Here is a 20,258-nt window from a genome sequence, read left to right on the forward strand (position 1 = left end):
GTGTGATCCCTGCAACCAAAACACCCGAGCTGGGATGGGGGCTAGGCGTGGGTGAGCCCAGCCCTTTCCTTTCATAGATAGGGAAACTGAGACAGGGAGGGTCCTGACTGCGTTTACCCAGCAAGTTAGAGGCAAAGCAGGGACTAGAACTCAGGCCTCTTTCCACAACACCTCACTTTCTGGCAAAGACGCCAGTTTACCTGGAAGCACAGATATATGTTTACTTCTCATCACCCTTTAAACTCTGGGAGCAGGTCTCATGGTTACTGCCATGAGTTTGCCCATCTGTGCAATGGGGCAGTAACGTGAGGCTGGTGGAGACTGAAGTGAGCTCATGCGGGCATGTGCTTGGAACAGTGCCTGACACATCATAAGTGCTTGACAGATATTCACTATTTGTTGAATTGAACTGAATGTCCAAGACCGGCAGCCCTGTGTGGGTGGAAACCAGGTGTTGGCCTCTGAGGGTGGGAATGTCAGCCTATTCTTAGGTCAGAGACTCCTGGCCCCCACCCCCTACTTTAGGAGCTTTCTCCAAGGGCTTCACAGCTACGACAGGAGGGGCTCGGCCAAGTCCGTCTGCTGCACACAGGCTCAGGCAAAGCTGGAGCACCTGCGTCTGTGTGAGTGTCCCTGGGGCTGGCTCGGGTAGGGGCACAGAGAGGCTCCCAATCAGCCACCACCAACTTGAGTGAATTCTGATCTAATTCTGAGAAGAGTTTTATACCAGGAACTGCCATATACGTCTTCATCTTTAACCCTTACTGAACCCTGAGAAATGGTTACTACTCATCACTTTACAGATGAGGAAACTGAGGTGGGGGGGGTCATGTAATTTACCCAAGGTCACTTACCCAAAGCTAGCTAGTGGCAGAGCCAGGATTTGAACCCAGGCAGTCTGACTCCAAGTCCAGTGCTCTTTCCACTAAACAGAGCCATGGGGAGATGCATGGGGGGCAGCAAGGACCCCCAGAACCCCCCTCCCAAGGCAACCCACCCAGCCTTGCCACCTGCTTACCTGGAGGTGGGAGGTGCAGACTAGGAAGGCAGAGAGGGCGACCCATGCCTGCCCGGCTCCACTGCCCGATGGTGCCTCAGGATGCAGAGGGTCAACCAGCCCAAAGGGCCAGCGGAGGGGCTTTGTTCACTGGACCCCTTCAGGATTGGCTCCCAGGGCCAGAAAGGGGAAGGGGATGGGTGCAGCGGGCCAAAGTGCTGAGGGCACAGCAGCCCCGGGGCAGCCCTTCCATATGTTCATCCCCAGACAGCTCCTAGGACTGCTCTTTGCCCATCCTCTGCCCAGCAGACAGCACTGTCCACTCATTTGGTGCTTGTCTGCTCCCCCCGCCAGGGAGCCAAAGCACCACTAAGCCTCAAGCCAGGCTAGAAATCAGATGGCGACAAGCATGGAACCCACTGTGGGCCAAGAGAACCAGACGAGGCAGGTGAGCGTGTACATGCAGGGGAGGCTCCCCTCCCCAGAGCAGAGGCCCTCCTGCTCTAACCTGACTGAGCAGAGGGAGAGATTCCCAGACCACCACCCCTCAATTCCCCCTCCCCAAGCACAGTCCCCTGGGGTGCAGACAGCAGGTCACCCCCAAATTCCCAGGAAAGAATAAAAAGGAAATAAGTGCAGCAAGACAGCAGCAAGGACTGAAGTTAGAGAGAAGGAAGAACTTCCCAATACTGAAAGACAGAACCAGCAGCCAAGGAAGGGCATGGGTCTCTTCCATCCCAAGCTCTTTGATGGGGCCATGGGGCCGAGGGAGGCTATAAATGAGCCTTCCTCCTTCCTGGATGTCCTGGCCTCCAGTGAAGGCATAGATTCTAGCGGGAAAAACAGCCCCCACCTGGCACAGGCAGCAGGGTAAGGGAGTGTGGGGGCAGGGACCAGGCGAGGACTCAGGACAAAGTCAGATTTTGAGTTGGGCCTAAAGTCATGCAGTGAGTAAGATCCAAACGCCAATCTTGGACCAAGACAATACCTGGGCTTCAGGCCAGACCTAAACTCTGGCTGCAGATCTGAACAAAATACCCAGGCCACCATGGGCCAGACTCAGAATCAAGCTGGTAAGGAAATGCAGACCCAAGGGGCCACCAGATACCAGGCTGCTGGAGTCTCTGAGAGGGAAGGACGGGTTAAGCACCTGTCCTGGGAGCGGGGGAGGGGGCGAGTCCCCGTGGGTGAGGCTGTGGCAGGGGTGGGACTCAGGGATGTGACTGGCCTTCTAGCGGGTTGGGTTAGCGTGAGAAGTGAGGAGAGGAAGCTGTGGAGGCACAGGCAGAGACAGCGCCGTGAGAGGTGGGGGGCAGCCCGTTACCTTCCATGTGAGGCCCAGGGCAGAGCCCCCAGGGGGCCCTGGGTCCTGGGGGGACAGCAAGGTGGGGATCGGCTGGCGGCGGGGCGTGGGGGGGAGGGGAGACATTGAGCTTCTCTCAAACACCTGGGGAGCAGAAGGTGGGGGCAGGTTTGGAGCAGGAGACGCAGGGAGAAAGGGGGTGCTGGGCTCTGGCCCAGGCACCCATGGGAAGGGGTGGCCTGGGCTGGCACTGGGACCCCAGTCTTATTCCTTTGCCCCTCACCATGGCCACCGGCCACTCTGCCCTGCATTTTGTCTCCTCCCAGAAGCCCTGGTGGTCCAGGTCCCCAGCCTCTCGGGGAGGGGTGCTGAGAACACTGGAGTCTGGGTGACTTACAGTACTGGGAGGGGCTCAAGGCACACGGATATGAGGGTGTTAGAGCTTCGGTTCTCAGAACACTTGGGGATGGGGGTCTCAGAGCACAGGGGGTGTGGGGGCAGTTGGGGAGTCTCAGAGACTACAATAAAAAAACTCACACATGCAAGGAAGGACTTTAGATCCCCTCCCCCACTTTCCAGTGGAGAAGAAACTGAGGCAAGAAGGATGGGATTCCGAACCCGCCTCAGCGGAGAACCGAGAGTCTGTCCCCTTGTCCTAGTCTGGGCACCTCGCCCTGGGGCCCGCTTGGCAGGGAAGAGGGTGGGGCCTGGCTGGTGACTCGGGGTCTGGGTGTGCCCCTGACTCACCTCCAGCTCTGCGATGATGCGGTCTTCATCGTCCTCATCCTTGATGGCAGAGGCCATGATGGGGGGTGTGGAGGCTGGGCGGGCGACCTCTGACACGGTCCGGCGCAGCTTCACTTGGGGCTTCTGTACCTCCAGCTCCTCAGACTCAGCCTTCTGCAAGTCCCCGGCCCCCATCAGGACCAGGCTCTGCCCTCCTCCAGCACCAGCTCACCTTCTAGGCCCTACCATTTCCGGACTATCTCCCACCTGCCCCAGCAACTCATCTGCTGCTTCCTCTGTCCCCTGCCAGGATGGGGACAAGAGGATGGAAGGAGGAGGAAGCCTGATGGAAGGAGGAGGATGGAAGGAGGAGGAAGCCTGGAAGGAGGATGGAAGGAGGAGGAAGGAGGATGGAAGGAGGAGGAAGCCTGAGCCAGAAGTAGAGTCACCCCTGGCCAGCCTCCTTTCTTTTCTTCTACTTCCTCTGAGAGAGGGGACCACACTAGAGGGTATCCAGAGGCCATCTCAGGCATCCCCCCGACTCAACCCCCTCATCCCCTACCCACGGTGGGAGTGGTACCTTGATGAAGGCAGAGTCCTTCTTGCTGGTGACCACAACCTCTCCAGTGCGCGTGGTGGTCAGGCCGTGGGAGGAGGGGAAGCTCCGGCGGGGAGGGGGTGGCGGGGGCGACTTGGAGGGCTTCTCCGTGCGGTAGCGGGGCACTGTCAGCTCATCTGCGGGCAGCCAAGGGGTTGGGGGTCAGGGTACTGTAACCCTGGAGTCTGTGTACCACATCTGACTTCAAGGGGATACATTTGCTTCCTCCTCCAGGGAGAAAGGGAGAGGAAAGCTCAGGGGAAAAGACATGGGCCCCCTCCTCCTTCTCTCCTACTTCCCAACGCAATCTAGCCCCAGGCCCTGTCACACCTCTTATAGAACTCTCATCCCTTGCTACTCAAAGAGTGGTCCGTGGACCAACAACATTGGCAGCCCCTGGGAGCTTGTTAGAAATGCAGAAGCTCAGTCCCCACCCAGAGCTGCTGAATCAGAATCCACATTCTAGCTGATCACTGGGTGATTTCACATGCACATTCAACTCTGAGAATTGCTGCTCTAATCCATCTCATGCCTGCCCACCCCTCAGCCCTGCCCTGGCACAGATCTTCAGATCTGCATCCTTTCTCCATCAAGAGAGAGCACTTTTAGTACTATTGTAAGAGTCTGACCCGGCCCACCAGGCTCTCCCTCTCCCCATTTCTTCTGGGGAGGGAGGCACTGTTTCCTGGACAACCTGTAGAAAAGTCACTCAAACCTGACATTCCTCCACTTTTGATCCCCAGTAGTTACCCATTAACCCAAACCACGTCCAAGTTCCTTGGCCTTGGCCCAGCACCCTCTGTGCCTGCCAACCTTTCAGCTTCATTTCCACTTGCTACTCCCTGGCCTGCACCCACTGGGTAACACCAAACACACACCTCCAGGCATTCGTACATGCTGCTCCCTCACCCTGGAATGCCCTCACTGGCCAGGGAAATGCAAGACTCCAATGGAAAGTCTCCTCCCAAGGGAGGCCCTTCCTGCCCTCCCAGGGCCTCCTCTCGGACAGCACAGCACCTCCGTGGCTGCATCTACTACTCACATCCTATTTCTGGCTTACACACCTGGTATGGCCTGGGATAGATTACTTAACCATGTTGTGCCTGAGTGTGCTCATCTGCAAAATGGGAAAAATCACTGTCTCTGCCTCCTGGGCTTCTTGCAAAATTATAAGGATTAACAAATAGAAAGCATTTGGAGCAGCTCTGGCCACACTGTAAGTGCTTGACAAGCATAAATGTTAGTATTATTCATCCACAAGCTCCTTGAAAACAAGCAGTCTTACCTCCTTATCCCCAGCACCCAGCACATAGTAAGTGCTTAACAAATACACGTGGCAGGAATAAATAAATGAATGAATGACAATTGCCATTTCTGGTTCCGGAATTTGTGCCTCCCTTGTGAGCTCTCAGGCTCAGGAGCACTGGAAGCACGTTGGTATTACTCAGCGCTGCAGCCTATCTCGGCACGGCCTCACTCCCAGCACATCCTCAGTCAGAACGTGCAGGTGGATGACCTTCTGCCTGGACTTGCCCCTCCTCCCTGGGTGGTCCTCTCAGCAGCAGCCAGGGCAGTGGAGAAATCCCTGGATGGAATCCATTGCTATCCAACCCTGCTGGGTCTCCCCCTAATGGCTGAAGGTCAGGCCAGCACCTCCCTCCTCTGGCAACCCGACCACAAAGAGGCTCACTCCCAAGTGCCTTCCCCATCACCCAGAGAACTCCCACAGATGGGAGTCCCCTCCCTCTGGGCTCTTCGTCAGCCCCCTACCTGCCCCCATACCTGAGCCTCTTCTCCCACTGGGCTCTGTTCGGGGGGCCGCCTTCTGGCCGTGGGGGACCTTGGGGGGCTTGTGGTCAGGGCTGTGGGCTGGGCCCGGGTGGGCCTTGCTCGCACAGTCCAGGTCAGGGATGGCCTTCAGCAGCTCCGCCTGTGTCTCCTCTAGGAGCCGGTTGATGTCCTTGGCACTGTACTGGGTCAGGGCTGCCCGCTTCTCCTCCCAGTCCCGCTCGGCAGCCTTGAGAGGAGGGGGTAACAGTCAGGACTGAAAGGACTCTTGGACCTTTGTTGCCTCAGCCACACATGCAAGGAACGGAAAGGAAGCCTCCCATTTGGTCTGGTCCCTGGAGGACACTCTAGCTTCTCCTTGAGTATTGCAAGGAGAAGTTGGGAGTTGGGAATGCCATCGTCATTATAAACTACTCCCTGGAAAAACTTAGACCTCCTTCAGACATTCTATTCTGTTTCATTGAGCACATAATCTATTCTTCTGCTAACACCACATGGCCTCAGTTATCACAGGTTTATAATTTGCTTTTCTGTCCAGCCAGACTAATGTCACCCTCAATATGCTTCTTGTTCCCCAGGAAAAAGTACCCGCACATCAGCACTTCCCAACCTAAGACAGCAGCAAGAACATGTGAGCCTAGCTCAGGCCCCTCCCCGTCCCGGGCCCAGCACCTCAACAGACACAGCCTTGTCCACGCTTCTCTTGCCAGGAGCATCCAGGCCTTTTGTGGGGTTGCCCGCCTTGGGGGTTGGAGGGGCTCCCTCGGCTGGCCCGCTCAGCTCGTGGAGGTTCAATGGTGGGCTGGGGGGTGGCATTTCGAAATCCAAGCTCTTGTTGAAGTCAGTCTCAGCTGTCACCTTCTTGGGGGACTGATTCAGGAGGTTGCTGGGGGGTGGCCACACACCCTCGTCCACTTGCCTGGGGTTGGGAGAGTTGGGAGCAGCTGTGAGGCCAGCAGGGTGGTGGCCCCACGGGAGGGGAGCCTGGCCTGAGGGAGGTGGGGTGTGAGGAGGGCACTGGGGTCTTGCAGGACAAATGGAAGGGCCTGGGGAGGAGTGACTGCACCCAGCCTATGGGAGAGCCAAGCCTACAACATGCGAGGGGTCACAGGTCAGAGGCAAGGTGCAGATACAGGCGGCACACTAGAGACCTTCGGGGAAGTTGGGATAAAAAGTCAGGCTGATCTATGGATCTGGGCCCAGTGTGTGACCCCCCTGGGAGGTCAGAGATAAGAGGTCAGAGATAGAATGACCTTCGGATCTGGGCCAGCGTGTCTGTGACCCCACGGCAGCGCTTGAGTAGCCCATCCAGGCGCTGTGGCTCCTCCTTCAGGAACTTCACTGCCTCCACCTCCACACGCAGCACTACCCGCATCTTGCTCTGCAGGCCTGGGAAGTGAGCTGAGGGGAGGGGAAGGAGTGAGCTGGGGAGGATGAGCAGCAGGAGGGGGTGCAGTGCCTGGGGTGGGAGTAGGGGAGCCACGCTCTCTGGCCCCCAGGCTCACCCTTGAGCTCAGTCAGCGTCTCCCCGAGCTGCTTGAGCACCAGCGCCTTCTCCTCCAGTTCGGGCCCAGGTACCAGTCGGTGGTTGTGGGACACATCCCTCTGGATCTTCTCCACTGACTTCTCCAGGTCACTGCAGCCACAGAAAGACCCTTTCAGATCCTCTGGCCCCAGCCCAGCCCCCTGAAATTGGGCAGCTAGAAAGAAATCAGGCCACTGGTCAGGTCAAAATTAAGCCATCCACCAGGCCACATGCCTGAGTGAAACCAGAAAGTCAAACCTCAGAGATGACACTTCAGAAGCACTCCCTGACATGCCCTGGGTCCCCTCTTTGAAGTTCTGTTCTTTAGCAATATCAGCCCAAATCTCCTTTCCTATAACTTGCATCTTCCAATTCTCATTACGCCAAGGAGGCAGCAGAGAACCTGGTAGCTTTTCAGAGAACTGGAGATGGCTGCATATGCCCCTTGGAGGTGGCACTGCCACATCCATCTACCTTTTCTCAAATGATCCAGACATTCAGCCTCTTTCCTTGAAGAAAAAGCTACTTTAGATTTTTCAGATGGTTTATGCTAAGCTTGTATCATTTTAAAACCCCACATCTTTCCAAAATGTAGATCAGACCAAGTCACCACCCGCTGTGTTGAACCCAAAATGGATCCTGACAGTCTGAGGCTAAAAATCCAAACCCTTCAATGCAGCCAAGAAAGGCCAGGAAGGTTGTAGTTGAAAATTTGACCCCAGAGTCAGATCCAAATTTCAATCCCAGCTCTGCTCAACCCAGCAGAGATCTTGGACAGGTTACCAACCCTCCCCAGACGTCAAACTCTTCATCCAAAAAATGAGGATGGTAAGAGTTCCTCCTTCCTGGGGCCATTGTGAGGATTAAATGAGCTAATGCAAGGGACCAGTGCCTGGGGGCTGCTCTTATTGTCCCTCTAGCCACATCCCCTGTCCTCCTCCTCAAGCTTGCTTCTGTTTAGAATCATCCAGAATTTCTCAGAAGTTTCCTTGAATGCGCTGCTCTCCCTGGGTCTTTATAACACCATTTCCTCTGCCTAGAACACTCCATTTACCAACCCCCTCCACACGTGACTAATTCCCATTCATCCTCAGTTCTCAATAGGACCCTGTCTCCCATTCCCTACACTTGGGGTTGGGGGTCTGCTTCCTGCCCCCCAAACCCCTGGAGCCCCTGTTCGCTGGGCTACGTAGCTCCAGGCAGGCAGAGATCATATGTTCCTGACTCATCTCTGATTCCCAGCACCTGGCATGGTGCCTGGAGCAGAATAGATGTCTGGGAAATAATTATGGAGTGAATGAATAAGTGTAAGAAGAAACTGCTGCCCAGGCAGGTCATCTCAGTTCTGTACTTGTGTCAGTGACATCCCTGACCCACATGCAGGACTTTACATACATTCCTGTCAAATCCCATCTGTTGGATTTCAGCTCAGCCATCCAGGTAGGAACAACTTTTGAATCTCAGTTCTACCATCCAACAGATTTGCTCCCCCTCAAAGCTCTGTGTCATCAGCAAATCTTATCAGCACGCTTTATACATCTTCATCCAACTGGCGGGTGAAAAGATAGACTACATTGGAGCCAAGGACAAAATCCTGTGAGTCAGCTCTACTGGTTAAAGTTATCTTGGACTAAGTGCTTACGGCATGCCAGGTGCACAGTCAGCTCTTCACTTTCTTGACCTTATTTAATCCTCACAACAAATCCTGTGAGTGGGAACCATTATTTTCCAGTTTACACACAGACAAACAGTAGTTCAGACTCTAGACTACATTTCCCAGCTTCCCTTGCAGTTAGAAGTGGTCCTTCTAACATCTGACATCTAGCCAATGGAATTTGAGTGGAAGGAGTACACGCTGCTTCCAATCCTGGTCCCTAAAATCCTCCCGTGTAAGCTCCTCCAAGTTCTTTTCCCCTTCTTGTTGGTTGAAAAGCAATGACCCTGTGGATGATCTTGGAAGGCACATACTGAAGATGGCAAAACCTCTGTTAGCCTGGGTCCCTGAATGACTACACAGAGGAAGGCCATTCTGCTAAGCCACCAATGTTGTTTCAAAGGTATGTCAATTACTTTTAAACCACTATCCAATTTGTTATAACAACTATCCTAACTAATTAATTAGCTACCCTAACAAAGACAATAGGCTTTGACATAACAAACAAAACAGGAGGCTCAAGGAAATTAAGTAACTTGTCCAACATTATACAACTGTTTTGTGGCAAAACAGGATCTACTCATATCTGACTTCAGCCATTGGTTTCTGCTGCATCTCACTCCCACACTGGTCTAACATCACCTCACACCCATCCACTGTCCCCCCACCACTCCTCTGCCCAGCCCTTGCTCGGCCACACGAATAAGAACAACTCTCCTTTGCTGTGGGTAATACCTGACTGACTCCGGGTGGGCCAGTTTTGTAAAATGGTCACTCCCAAACATCACCCTCATTTAAAAGAAGACTCAGGTAAGCCTCTAGGAGAAGATAACACTGCAACTCTCAGGCAGAAGGGATTAGGCCCCCCTTAGGCTCAGTTAACACCTCAATTTTCTGATCATGCAATCTACCAAAGCTCTGGGGCTCCTAACCTGAGCAGGCTCAGATCAGCGCAAGTCTAGACATTGGGATCAGAAGGTGGTGGGCTCTCCAGACTCAGGTTTAGTCCTGAAGGAGTTGTGAGGACAGAACCAGCTATACAATTTAGGGGAGCCTAATGCAAAATGAAGATTTTGCCTCTAGTTTAAAAATTGAGAATTTCAAGACAGCAACAGCAGAGCATTAAACTAAGCATAGGTCCTTACATGTGGAGCCCTGGGTGATTACACAGCTCACATGCCTATGAAGCTGGCCCTGGTTAGGCCAAGTTAGGCTCTAGAGGTCAAAAGGTCTCAGTCAGCAGAGGCTGCCCCTAAGGGTGATGTCTGGACAGAGCTCAAGTGCTTGGCTAGAAGGACAGGTGAGTGAGACAAGCTGAATGAAGCACAGAATCAGCTTTAACTTCCAGCAAGATGACAGGGCAAAAGGAAGACGCAAAGTGTAGCACAACAAGAGCAAGTATACAGGGGCTATAGCCAGAACAGGGGTAAGGATGGGCCTGCTGGTCGACCCAATGCCGGGGGAGGCTGTGGGAGCTGAGGTAGGGAGCCCATCCTGGCTAAGGCAAAACCACTTCAGGGCTGGTGTGCAGCCCAGGACCCACCCAAAAAAGGCAGGAATCCCCTTCAAAGTAGATTGAGGATCCTGCCAGAAGCAACATATTTGCCCTCAAGCTCTCTCAAGGAAGCCAACTGAGCAATGGGTTTGAGAACAGGGCAGCAGGTGGGAAGTCTGTGTATTCCTGGAGAACAGATACCCCTAGGAAGCTGAGGACCAGACACTCATATGACAGCAGCATAAATATGGCCTTTCATCTTTTCTGCCTCTGTACTTTTATATTTCCTTTCCTTTTCCTTTTATGTCTCAGTAAAGTTCCTTTTGAAAATTCCAACCCAGCTCCTCTGTGCTGAGTAAAAAGGGGCAAAGAGAGGACAGGAAAGTTGGGTTAATGGAATTCCCTGGGTGAGGGGGTCTGGTAGCTGCCAGTCTACTTGGAGATCTAACTGGAGTTGTCTCTCAGTTTTCACACCTGGAGTGATGTAGTGGCTGCCACCAGCTGATTTCTAAGTGCAATGGCCCCTTATTTCATTATGGGAATCTTTGTCCCGTACTTCACTGAAATACCCATGCACCTCCAAGCTGTGGGCCCAAGGCTAAGGAGCAGGGGCCTTCTCAAGGAGCCCCTTGCAAGAGGTACAGACAAATACGACTTAGTGAGGAAGCTGGGCTCCTCTAAGCAGCCTCTCCTGGATTCACATTGTTGACCAGCAGAACTCAAACACTCTCTGGAAAGAACTGCAAAAATTCTTAATACTGGGCACAGAGGATGCTAAAGCGTGGAGAAGGGCAGGCGCTGCCCTGATTGTATAGCCTCACAGTGCTGGAGCGGGACCTCAGGTCTCTTGTATCCTGGGCCACCAAGAGGGAAACCAGAGGGAGGAGCAGGGCCTCTGTCTCAGACCCCAGGGACTGACAAGGGAAGGCTGCAGTGGGCTGGGGCCACTCACTCAGTGGATGGACAGCTTAAGGCAGCTCCTCCCTTTAATGGTGCCAGACAATCGAATCTTGGCCAGACATCCAATTGCTAAATTTGGATCAGAGGACCATCTTCTGTTAACCCTTCTGTGTCTAAGCATTTGGGGGTGGGTGGTTCTCTATTTTTCATTCCTCTGAAAAAGCTAGAGCCCTGTTTCAGCTGCACTAGGATAGGAGGAGGGTTTTCCTTGGCTATTTCTGGTCTCAGAGATCAGAGAACTGGAGTGGTGGCAACTGTGGCCAGTCACTACCAAGCTGAACAAGCTGGCAACACCTGAACACTCTACCTGAATACTCTACTCTGGGGTCGCAAGCCAGAATGAAAGCAGACAGAGGGCAGAGTGAAACCAGGTAGCTGACCACATGAGAGTAAGGCTGCAGGCCACAGGGGAGCCAGACTGTGGACCATTAGGAAGCATGACCATAGCAAAAGCAGGCATCAAGCCAGAAAAAAAGAAAACAGGAATTGTGCCAGATAGTCAAAGGTTTGTGGGTCACAGAAAAATCAGGCCACAGAGGAGAAGGAAATCAGGCTTCAGAACAGACCATCGTCACCTGTGATTCAGAAGGAAGGGAGCTGCGCCTCCCCGGGAACCAGGCTTCGGGCCACCCAAGCTGCACCCCAAGCCCTCCCCCCGCAGCTGGGCCCCGCCTCACTTGAGCTGCTGTGTGATGAGCTCCTCGTCGTTGAGGTAGCGCAGCCGCTCCTCCTCCACCAGGGTGCGCTGCCGCTGCAGCGGGTCCTCCTGCCGCCGCGCCGCCTCCGACACGCGCATGCTCAGCTCCGCCTCCGTGCCCTTCAGCAGCGCGCGCAACGACTCCAGGTTCTGTAGCTGCGGGACGCAGATGGACGGATGGACGGGGGTGGGAGGGAAAGGAGGCGCGCAGCAGGGAGCGGGCCGAGAGGAGGCGAGCAGAGGACAGCCCGACGCCGGGCGGGCTCCACAGAAGATACGGCTACTCGGCTGTGGCCTGAGCAGCAGTGAAAGGGTGGGTTGGTGGAGGGCACAGGCCGAGAGCTAAGTTCTGGGGAAGAATAGAGGCAGGAGGGGAACAGCCTGGGGATAGTGGAGGGAGGAGTGCCAAGGTGGGCCATGCTGAGGGTGCGGCTGCATGGCTGTAGCCGATAACTGCGGCGAAGGGGTAAGATGGTGAAGAGCGGAGGACAAGGTTATGTTCTGGGTAAAGCCAGAGGCAGGAGAACGGGAGAAAAGTATCTGGGGGGCAAGGGGTGGCCCTACGTAGGGCCTTGCCCACCTTGCGGCCGCATGGCTGTGGCTTCGATGAAGGACTCAAGCATTGAGGTTTGATAAGAGTTTCCGTGGCTGGGACAGGAAACTAAACGTTCGAACCCACTTCTAAGTCCGAGTTGGGGCAATGGTGGGGGTGGGTGAGATCTTACCCATTGCCCAGATGGCATCTCTCTGCCCATTCTCCAGCCTGTCTCTGCTCATTATTCTCACCTGATGGGCCCTGGGGCCCTCTCGAGGAGCGGGCACAGTGATGCCAGGCTCCTGACTGGTGGGACCATCTGCCAGGCGGGGCAGGCTCCGGAAGACTGTGCGGGCTCAGGAAGGGAGAGCTGAGGGGACCTGGGGGAAGGGCTTCAGGCCAAGGGAGGAGAAGGGGGAAGGAATGCGGGGTAGAAAGGGACCAGGACAGCTCTGCGGGATCCTGACAGGAGGAAGGGACTTACTGGCGTGGACTCCAGGAGTGCGGTGAGGATTCAGGGAAGGGGAAAAGGGGGCTCAGTGAGAGGAACACGGGCGAGGGATGGGCTAGGTGATGGAGTAGAGATTCAGCGAGGTGTCGGGAGTTCCAGGAAGGTTTCGGAGAGCAGCACAGTGAGCGGCGAGGGACTCGGGCTGGGACAGACTTTGGGGAAGGAGTTTTGGCGCAAGTGAGTGGGTTCTGGCGGGGCGGGGTTTGAAGGGGCAGGGCACGGGGCCAGGCCCCGGAGTGGGTGGTACCTGGAGCTTCCGCAATTGCTGAAGCTGGCTACGCAGGTCATTGGTGCTGTTCTGCAGGCCACGCAGGTGCAGCTGCATCTGCAAACGGTTGATGGCAGTGGGCTGTCCCGCAGGGGTGCTGCTGGCCGAGGGTGGGGGAGGGCCGGACACTGGGGTGGCCCCACTGCTCCGGCTGCCTGACCCGCAGGCTGCAGAGAGGAGCCATGAAGATGGGAGAAAGGGAATAAATTGTGAGCCTGGGAGGGGCCAGGGCAAGGTTCTCCCCACTCCTGGCCCCACACAGCAGCCAGAGAGAGACGTGGCTCTGGCTCCCTGCGGCAAGAAGTGGTCAGCCCTTCTGTGGGGAGCAAAGCACCAGAGCAAAGACATCTTGGGCTAAGGTGACTACTCATTTATCCACTGAAGCCTATTGATGTAGCCACTTTACAGATTAAGAATCTGAGGCAAGGGCAAGGACCTGTGGGGGATGGGGGAAGGGTCACTCACGTGCTGAGGGAGTGGCTGCTCCATTGGAGCCTTCAATCTTCTCACTGTGGCACAAGGAAAAGATTGCCATCTGGGGATCCAGGCTGGCCCCAAACCATCGAAGCTGGGTGAGACCTTAACATAATCTCCTCCACTCCCCTGATCTCAGGATAGAGTCCCAGGGAAGGAAAGGAATTCACTCAGGGCAACACGAGACATTAGCAGACCTAGTCCAGGGCTCCTGCTGCTCACTTTCCCTTCCTCTTGCCCCAACCACAGGCCCTGGCAGTGATGTTGGGGTAAGAGCCTCACCTGGGGGTCTCAGGCTCCGAGCCTCGCAGTAGGGCACTCTGCACCAGGCCTGTGAGGCTGGCAATCTGTTTCTCCATGGCCTCCATGCGCTCCCTGGAGAAGATGGTGGCTTTGGCAACCCCTTCTCTGGACATAGGGTCCCTCTTGCTGAGCCCCCCATTCTTGGAATTGATAATTGATAATTACAGGAAATAACATTCCCTCCCCAGCCGCCAGCACACAGACAATTCAAAGGGTCCCAATGCCTAAGGATCAAGCCCACAGCCCCTCACCTAACATTGGTAAGGCCCTTCACCATATGACAGTCACCCCCGACCCTCTCCAGCCTCATCTCTCATCACTGGCTCCCTTTTGGGCCCCACCGCAGCCTCTGTAGGCATCTGCACATGTTTTCCCCTTGCCAGGCATGCCCTCCTCCCTGCCTCCTCTCTGAAGCCATCTCAGAGTCCCCAGTAGCCTTGAGGAGTCTGTGTACACCCTCCCAAGGGAAGAACAAATATTTTCTACTGTGTCTCCCTCACTAGACAGGGCAGGAACCTGGTTTGCCCAACTTGGCATAGATAGTGCTCAGTGCAGTGCCTGGCACACAGGCCACAAGAGAACTGTGTGAATAAATGGCTTCTCCTCATCTCTCAGCACTGCTACGTGAGGGCAGAGTAGGGCAGGTCAGTGCCCTGGTTACCTCCTCCAGCCCTATACCCTTAGGAGGGAGCTGAACGATGGACAAGAGTTCCCTAGCTGAGAGGCTACTCAAAGAAATGTGTTACCAGCACCCCCACCCCGGTGGACTTCAGCCGGCCCTGTGCTGGACAGCTCTCATGGCTCACATTCTGTGTCTAGCAGGAAAGGCACTAGAGTGCTGCTTCAGCCTCAATTTTAGTTGCAGAAACTGAGTCTTATGGCCTGGATGCAAACCCAGGTCTCTAGAATCCTTCTCTGGGGCCCTCTTGTCCAGTTCTCAGGCCTTGCAGGCAGACAGGAAATGGCACGTCCGTCTCTCCAGTGCCTTCCCTGTCACATCCAAGATACTCTGGCGACCCCTCAAGACTACTTCGGATCTACAAAGGACTCCGGGTTTCAGAGTTCAGGACACAATCAGCCACAGACGGCTGTGCCCTTCTCCCCACGTCACCCGTGCAGCCCGGAGCCTCGCGAGCGTCCCTCACCTGGTCTCCGTATCCTTGGCTGGCACAGGCGACCCAAACCCAACGAGCGGCCGCTCTCCGGGCCCGGGGAAGAGCTCGGGAGGCGGGGCCCCGGCCGTCGATGAGCCCCCGGTGCTGCGGGTCTTGCCTCCGGGGCTCTCGGCGAAGACCGACGAGGAGCCCGAGTCTTTGCGGAAGGACTGGCGCACCGGTGAGCCGCGGCTGGGCGGCCCCGAGTAGGGGCTGTGCGGCGGCGGGGGGCCTCCAGGGGGCGCCGCCACGTCGGACAGCTTCTGCGGCGACGAGGGCGGCAGGCGGAAGCCGTAGGCGTCGCCGTACAGCGGGCCGCCGCCCGCCGCCTTGTACAGCGAGTCCTCCAGGTCGGACTGCAGCGCGGCGGCCGAGTAGGTGCTGAGCGAGCGCACCGAGCCGCGTTTGTACAGGCCGCCCGCGCCGGGATAGGCGAACGGGTCGCCAGCGGCCGCGGCCAAGCTCAGGCGGCCTTCGTGGAGCAGCCCGTAGGGGTCGGCGTAAAGGCCCTCACCCTTCACCAGCACCATGCCGCCCGCTTTGCCCGCCAGGTCCTCATCCGGCTTCACGTCGCGCCGCTCCAGGATGGCGCTGGGGCTCGGGCTGACTCCCGGGGCGGCGGGGGCACCTCCCAGCCGCTCCGCCGCGTGGTGCACCGGGCTGCCGGCGTAGGAGGGCGGGCGCCCCCCGGCGTAAGAGAGGCGTGAGCGCGAAGGCGAGCCCGACGGCAGCCCCGACGGCAGCCCGGACGGTAACCCTGGCGGCGGCGAACCGGACGCCAGGTGCGGCGCCGGTGACAGGTTGTTGAGGCGCCGCGTGGGTGATGACTCCCGCGACGCATACACCATCTCTCTCTGTGCAGGAGACAGTCCCGGAACCCCACAGGACTGGTCACAAAAGGGATCTCTTGCCCCTTGCTTGAGGAGCCAGCGGCTCCCCTCTGACGCTTAGGAAGTCCCTTCTGTTCTCTGCCTTCCCTCCCTCCTGCTGCCCCTTGGGCCCCTTTCCCATCAGGGCTCCCAGCACAGGGGAAGAAGTGGCAGGTGGAGAGGCACAAGAGGAGCAACCCCCAGCCACCCTATGGTGAGGGATGGAGAAGCAAAAACGGAAGGGTGGTTCCTGAGAGAGGCCTCAAACACTATTTAGAGGCTGTTCGATCTTGATCGGACAAGAGGGGAAAATGGCAGATGAAGGGAGGGACTCCTCCATGACCCCACAATTAATGGAGGCCACCCTCTGCTTCAGCCTCCACGTTCCCTTCTCCAAAGCTGGCCCTGGTCCCCGGTGACATGTGACTAGGCTCTGTACAGCCTCCCCAATGCCCTGGGCATCCCCAGCCATACCCGGAGGTCCCCGTTGGTGAGGTGTGAGCCAGGGAAAGCGGCGTAGAGTGGCTCCTTCCTATAGATCTTGATAATACTGCGGTCCTGGATGTCCCTGGGGGAGGGAGGGGTGCAGAAGGTCACCATCCCCCAGCCCTACGATAAGGAGGGGCAGCTACTCGAGGCAGAAGAAAGAAGAGTGGCAAGAGGGGCCAGGAGCCCCAACCCCTTCCTAAATACTTGCTCAATGGTTCTCGTGCCTCAGGCTGCCTGCCAACACCCACACCCAGCAGCTTCCACCCGCCCACCTCCTCGGCCTCACGCGCCATTTTCAAGGTAGCTCAAACCAAAGCCAACCAGCAGGGGTGGAAGATACAAAGGGGAGGGTAGGGCCAGCGACCGAAGAAAGGGGAGGGGCAGTAGGGCTCCGGGAGGAGATGGGAGGGGCTAAGTTTGGGTCAGGAGCGGGTTGGGGAATGGCCTGCGGAGTCGAGACCCCCACCCCTGCCCCAGGAGGAGAATGGGGGAAGCCCACTCCATCCCCCCGGGGGCCACGCCCACCGGACATCCTCCAGCTCATAGAAGACGTTCCGAGCCTCGTCTTTGATGAGGATGGCTGTGTTGGGCGACTTAAGCATGCCCATGGTGAGCTTCTGCGGGAACATGTGCGCGATGAGTGCGTGCAGCGTGTCCAGGCTGCTGACCTCGTGCGTGATGTGCACGCGCCGAGTCTCCTCCCCGAACTGCAGGAACAGCACCCCTACGAAGGAGACGCCAGGCTCTCTGTCAGTGCCACCACCACTACCATCACCACGTCGCCGGCCCAGGGAGCCTTCGGGAGCCTCGCTGGTCCCGCAGAGGCAGGGTCTGAGGCCAGACGCTGCCCCAGAGTGCAGGTGCACCCAGGCACTCCTCATGCTGTCGGCCTCTCAAGGCACCTCCCCGACCCTAGGCAGATTGGAGTCTGGACAAGGAAGTGGAATTGGAGGCAGGAGCAGGTGGGGCAGAAACAGAGTAAGTCGTTGCTGATGGGGAGAGAGGTGAGAAGGGAGGGGATGAAGGAAAGAGGGGCTGCTGAAGAGGGACAGAGAGAGAAGCTTGGAGAAAGAGAGGGCAGCAGATGCAGGGGATGCTGAGGGAAGGAGAAGTGAGGGAAGAGGGAGGTGGAGGAAGGCTGGGAAGAGAGAAGCTGAGGAAGGAGAGGCTCTGAGAGAAGATTGCCAGGGGCATGAGTTGGGAGGAAGGGAGCCAGAGGCTTCATAGAAAGATGGTTAAGGAAAGGCTGGGTAGTGAAGAGGACACGAGGTTTCCAAGGCGGAGCAGAGCAGAGGGAGGAGCCAGTGGCTGGGAGGGAAGATGGACAGGGCAGCTGGGCAGTACCTGGTGAGCGCAGCTTGGTCTGGCTGGCTGAGCGGGAGAGGGGCAGGCTCTGTCGGAAGCGGTTCATCCTACTGAAGCCCAGGGGCAGCTCTGCCTCCGACATGGTCTCCAGTGACTCAGCCGAGGCGTAGGACAGCTTAGCTGCCTGGTCTGCCAGTCCAGGCTGGGCTCCCTGAGTGTGGCGTGAGCTGCGGGTCTGCAGGGGCAGGGCCGGGTGAGGGGAACCAGGCATGAGCCCCTTCTCTCTGTCCACTGCTCCCAACCAGGGGAGCCCCAGCCAGCCAGCAAGACACACACCCACCCCCCCCCCCCCCACACACACACCCACAGGGGTCTCCTGGATTCCAGACTCGCTGTGTGGCTGCAGGAGAGTTCCCCAGCCTCTTGGGGCCTTAGCCTCCCTGGGACACTCAGCAGGTAAGGAGTGGGCAAAGGACTCAGGCACCCTGGGAAGCCAGATCAGAAACCATCTGAGCCGGAGCCATGGGCACACCTGCTATTTTGAGCTCCCAAAGAACAACAACACAAATTTGTCACCGAGGTGAGCAGCAGAATCGTTGAGCAAATTGGGGCATTAGTTCCAGACATTAATTAAGCAGCGGTTTTGTGAGCGGTGAATTTATACTTCGTGGAGTTCAGAGGGTTGGGGTGGGAGCGGGAAGCAGGGCCCAGGGAGGAAATAGAGAGCTACGGCCCACAGGATCCCAGCTCTGGGAGGCATGAGCAATTACAGAGGTGGGCACAATGTCCTGGATCTAGGGCGACTGAGAAAACCACCCTAAACCTCCCAAAGCTAGCTGGACCTCAGTTTCAAACAGACTACTTGCCTAGTACATGCAATGCGCATGCTCAGCCCAGTGCGGTCCACACAAGCACATGGCATCAGTGCCAGACCTCAGCCCCTCCCTGCATGGCACATGCTGCCACACAGCCACCTTGCCTGGCTGGCCTCCTGGAAAGGTCTCCTCCAGTACCCAGCAGGGCAGCTCCTTGCCCTGAAGCTACAACTGAGGCTAGGAAAGGTGTCACCCAGGGACCATTCCCTGCCCCAGGGACAGCTCAATTACTCTCTTTGAGGGAGGGAGGGGTGACCAGGATTTCAATTGCACTTCAGGAGCCTACTTTTGGCTGAAGCAGAGCTGTCACTGGGGCACTCCTGACAGTATGCCCTAGCCCCTTCCCTCAAACCTGGTTGCTGTTGGAAACTCATTTATTTAAATAGGGAGAAAGATAAGGAATCAGATCTACATCATTCTATGTTATGTAACATTATATACCTGTGTTATATGTATAATATATATATATATTATCAAGAAAAAATCATGTTGCCTAATTTATTTTTCTATGAGATAAACTGCCCGTTTTAAACAACAAATCACTCAAAACCATTAACATTGGTTATTTTGGGGTTGAGACAGAGCTTTCTCTTTTTACATTACACATTTTTCTGCTGGATGACTTTTGCACAGTCAGAATATATCACATTTATAACTTAAAAAGACAGTAAAAGTCTCTCTTAAAAGGAGTCATTTCTTCTCCTCCTAAGCTCCCTCCTTTCCCAAATCCTGATTAACCCCTAATTAATCTCCATTTTCAGATTAACTCAATTTAATGTTCCAATCAGATTAGTACTCTCAGAAAGAGAGAGCATCTTCCTCTGATGGGCAATATGCCCAGCTGTCCCCAAAGTGGCCTCAAGGGCTTAGGGATGTAGCAGGTCAGATTCGAGGACCTTAATGGGCATCCAGCCTCAAACACAATTCCTTGACCAGTGGGTGGGCATGGGTCTGGGGAGGAGGGAGGCAGCATAGGAACTGGGCCCACTTGGGGGATGTCTGTGCCCAGACTTTGGACCCTGCAGCTGAGTTCTAGGCTGATCACCAGTGCCAGCCATGGCCCTCTGTCTCACCGCTGTGTGGGGAAACAGGCCTGGTCTGATGGTCATGGGGTTGCCAGGCAACTGGAAGGTCAGTGGTTGCCAGGCTGGTGTGGATGAGGGGCTATAGAATTCAGGCAGAATAAGGCAGCTAACAGGGATGAAGCGTAGGGGTAGCCAGAGTGCCTGGCGGGGACACAAGTGAGTGGCCAATAAGAAGATGGAACAGGGGCCAGAATGAAGTGGGGTAGGGATCCTAGGGCCTGAGAAGGCAGCCCCCTGCCCAAGGAATCCTGGGAGAAGAGATGCCCACATTCCCTGCCCCGCCAGTTCCTGCCTCCATCCTGGTCTTCTAGGCACCTTTCCATTCTCAGTTTTTGTAGAAAACCCTTTTGAGAAGAGAGAAAGCCCATTAGCGCTTCTCTCCAGCCCTAGGTTGGGACAACAGGGCAGAAAAAACCGAGACATCCAGAAGGACTTCCTCACTACAAGGGAGATGGCAAGAGAACAAAACAGTAATTCAAGCAGAGCTCTCCAAAGATAGGAAGGGGCTTCCCAAAGAGGGAAACAGTGAGCACCGGTCCCTGTAGATGCTCCAGGGAGAAGCCGATGACTCTTGGTCAGAGATCAGACAGATGGAACCTTGAGTAGGGGCAGTCAGACTAGAAGCTGAGGTTCCCAAAAGCTGTACA

At 56.0% G+C, this 20,258-nt stretch overlaps 1 protein-coding gene across 18 annotated transcripts in view; it reads right to left on the reverse strand.

Moving 5' to 3' along the window:
- Window positions 1–20,258, reverse strand: part of SRCIN1 (SRC kinase signaling inhibitor 1) — a 69,930-nt gene that overhangs the window by 12,306 nt on the left and 37,366 nt on the right. For 13 of the 18 annotated variants that reach the window (XM_064496018.1, XM_064496009.1, XM_064496013.1 and 10 more), the window contains 15 exons: window positions 17,691–17,886; window positions 16,872–17,070; window positions 16,332–16,425; window positions 14,980–15,842; window positions 13,814–13,906; window positions 13,523–13,566; window positions 13,037–13,224; window positions 11,724–11,899; window positions 6,918–7,048; window positions 6,666–6,813; window positions 6,085–6,331; window positions 5,407–5,641; window positions 3,607–3,761; window positions 3,048–3,200; window positions 2,322–2,444 (listed from right to left, as the gene is read on the reverse strand). In XM_064496018.1, coding sequence (XP_064352088.1) covers window positions 2,322–2,444; window positions 3,048–3,200; window positions 3,607–3,761; window positions 5,407–5,641; window positions 6,085–6,331; window positions 6,666–6,813; window positions 6,918–7,048; window positions 11,724–11,899; window positions 13,037–13,224; window positions 13,523–13,566; window positions 13,814–13,906; window positions 14,980–15,842; window positions 16,332–16,425; window positions 16,872–17,070; window positions 17,691–17,886 — 3,045 coding nt within the window. Of the gene's footprint in view, window positions 1–1,018; window positions 2,445–3,047; window positions 3,201–3,606; window positions 3,762–5,406; window positions 5,642–6,084; window positions 6,332–6,665; window positions 6,814–6,917; window positions 7,049–11,723; window positions 11,900–13,036; window positions 13,225–13,522; window positions 13,567–13,813; window positions 13,907–14,979; window positions 15,843–16,331; window positions 16,426–16,871; window positions 17,071–17,690; window positions 17,887–20,258 lie in introns of all 18 variants that reach the window. The other 5 variants (XM_031468226.2, XM_064496014.1, XM_031468227.2 and 2 more) reach the window with 2 other exon arrangements.

The sequence above is a fragment of the Camelus dromedarius genome, chromosome 16 (genome assembly GCF_036321535.1).
Source record: "Camelus dromedarius isolate mCamDro1 chromosome 16, mCamDro1.pat, whole genome shotgun sequence".
Lineage (NCBI taxonomy): Eukaryota > Metazoa > Chordata > Mammalia > Artiodactyla > Camelidae > Camelus > Camelus dromedarius.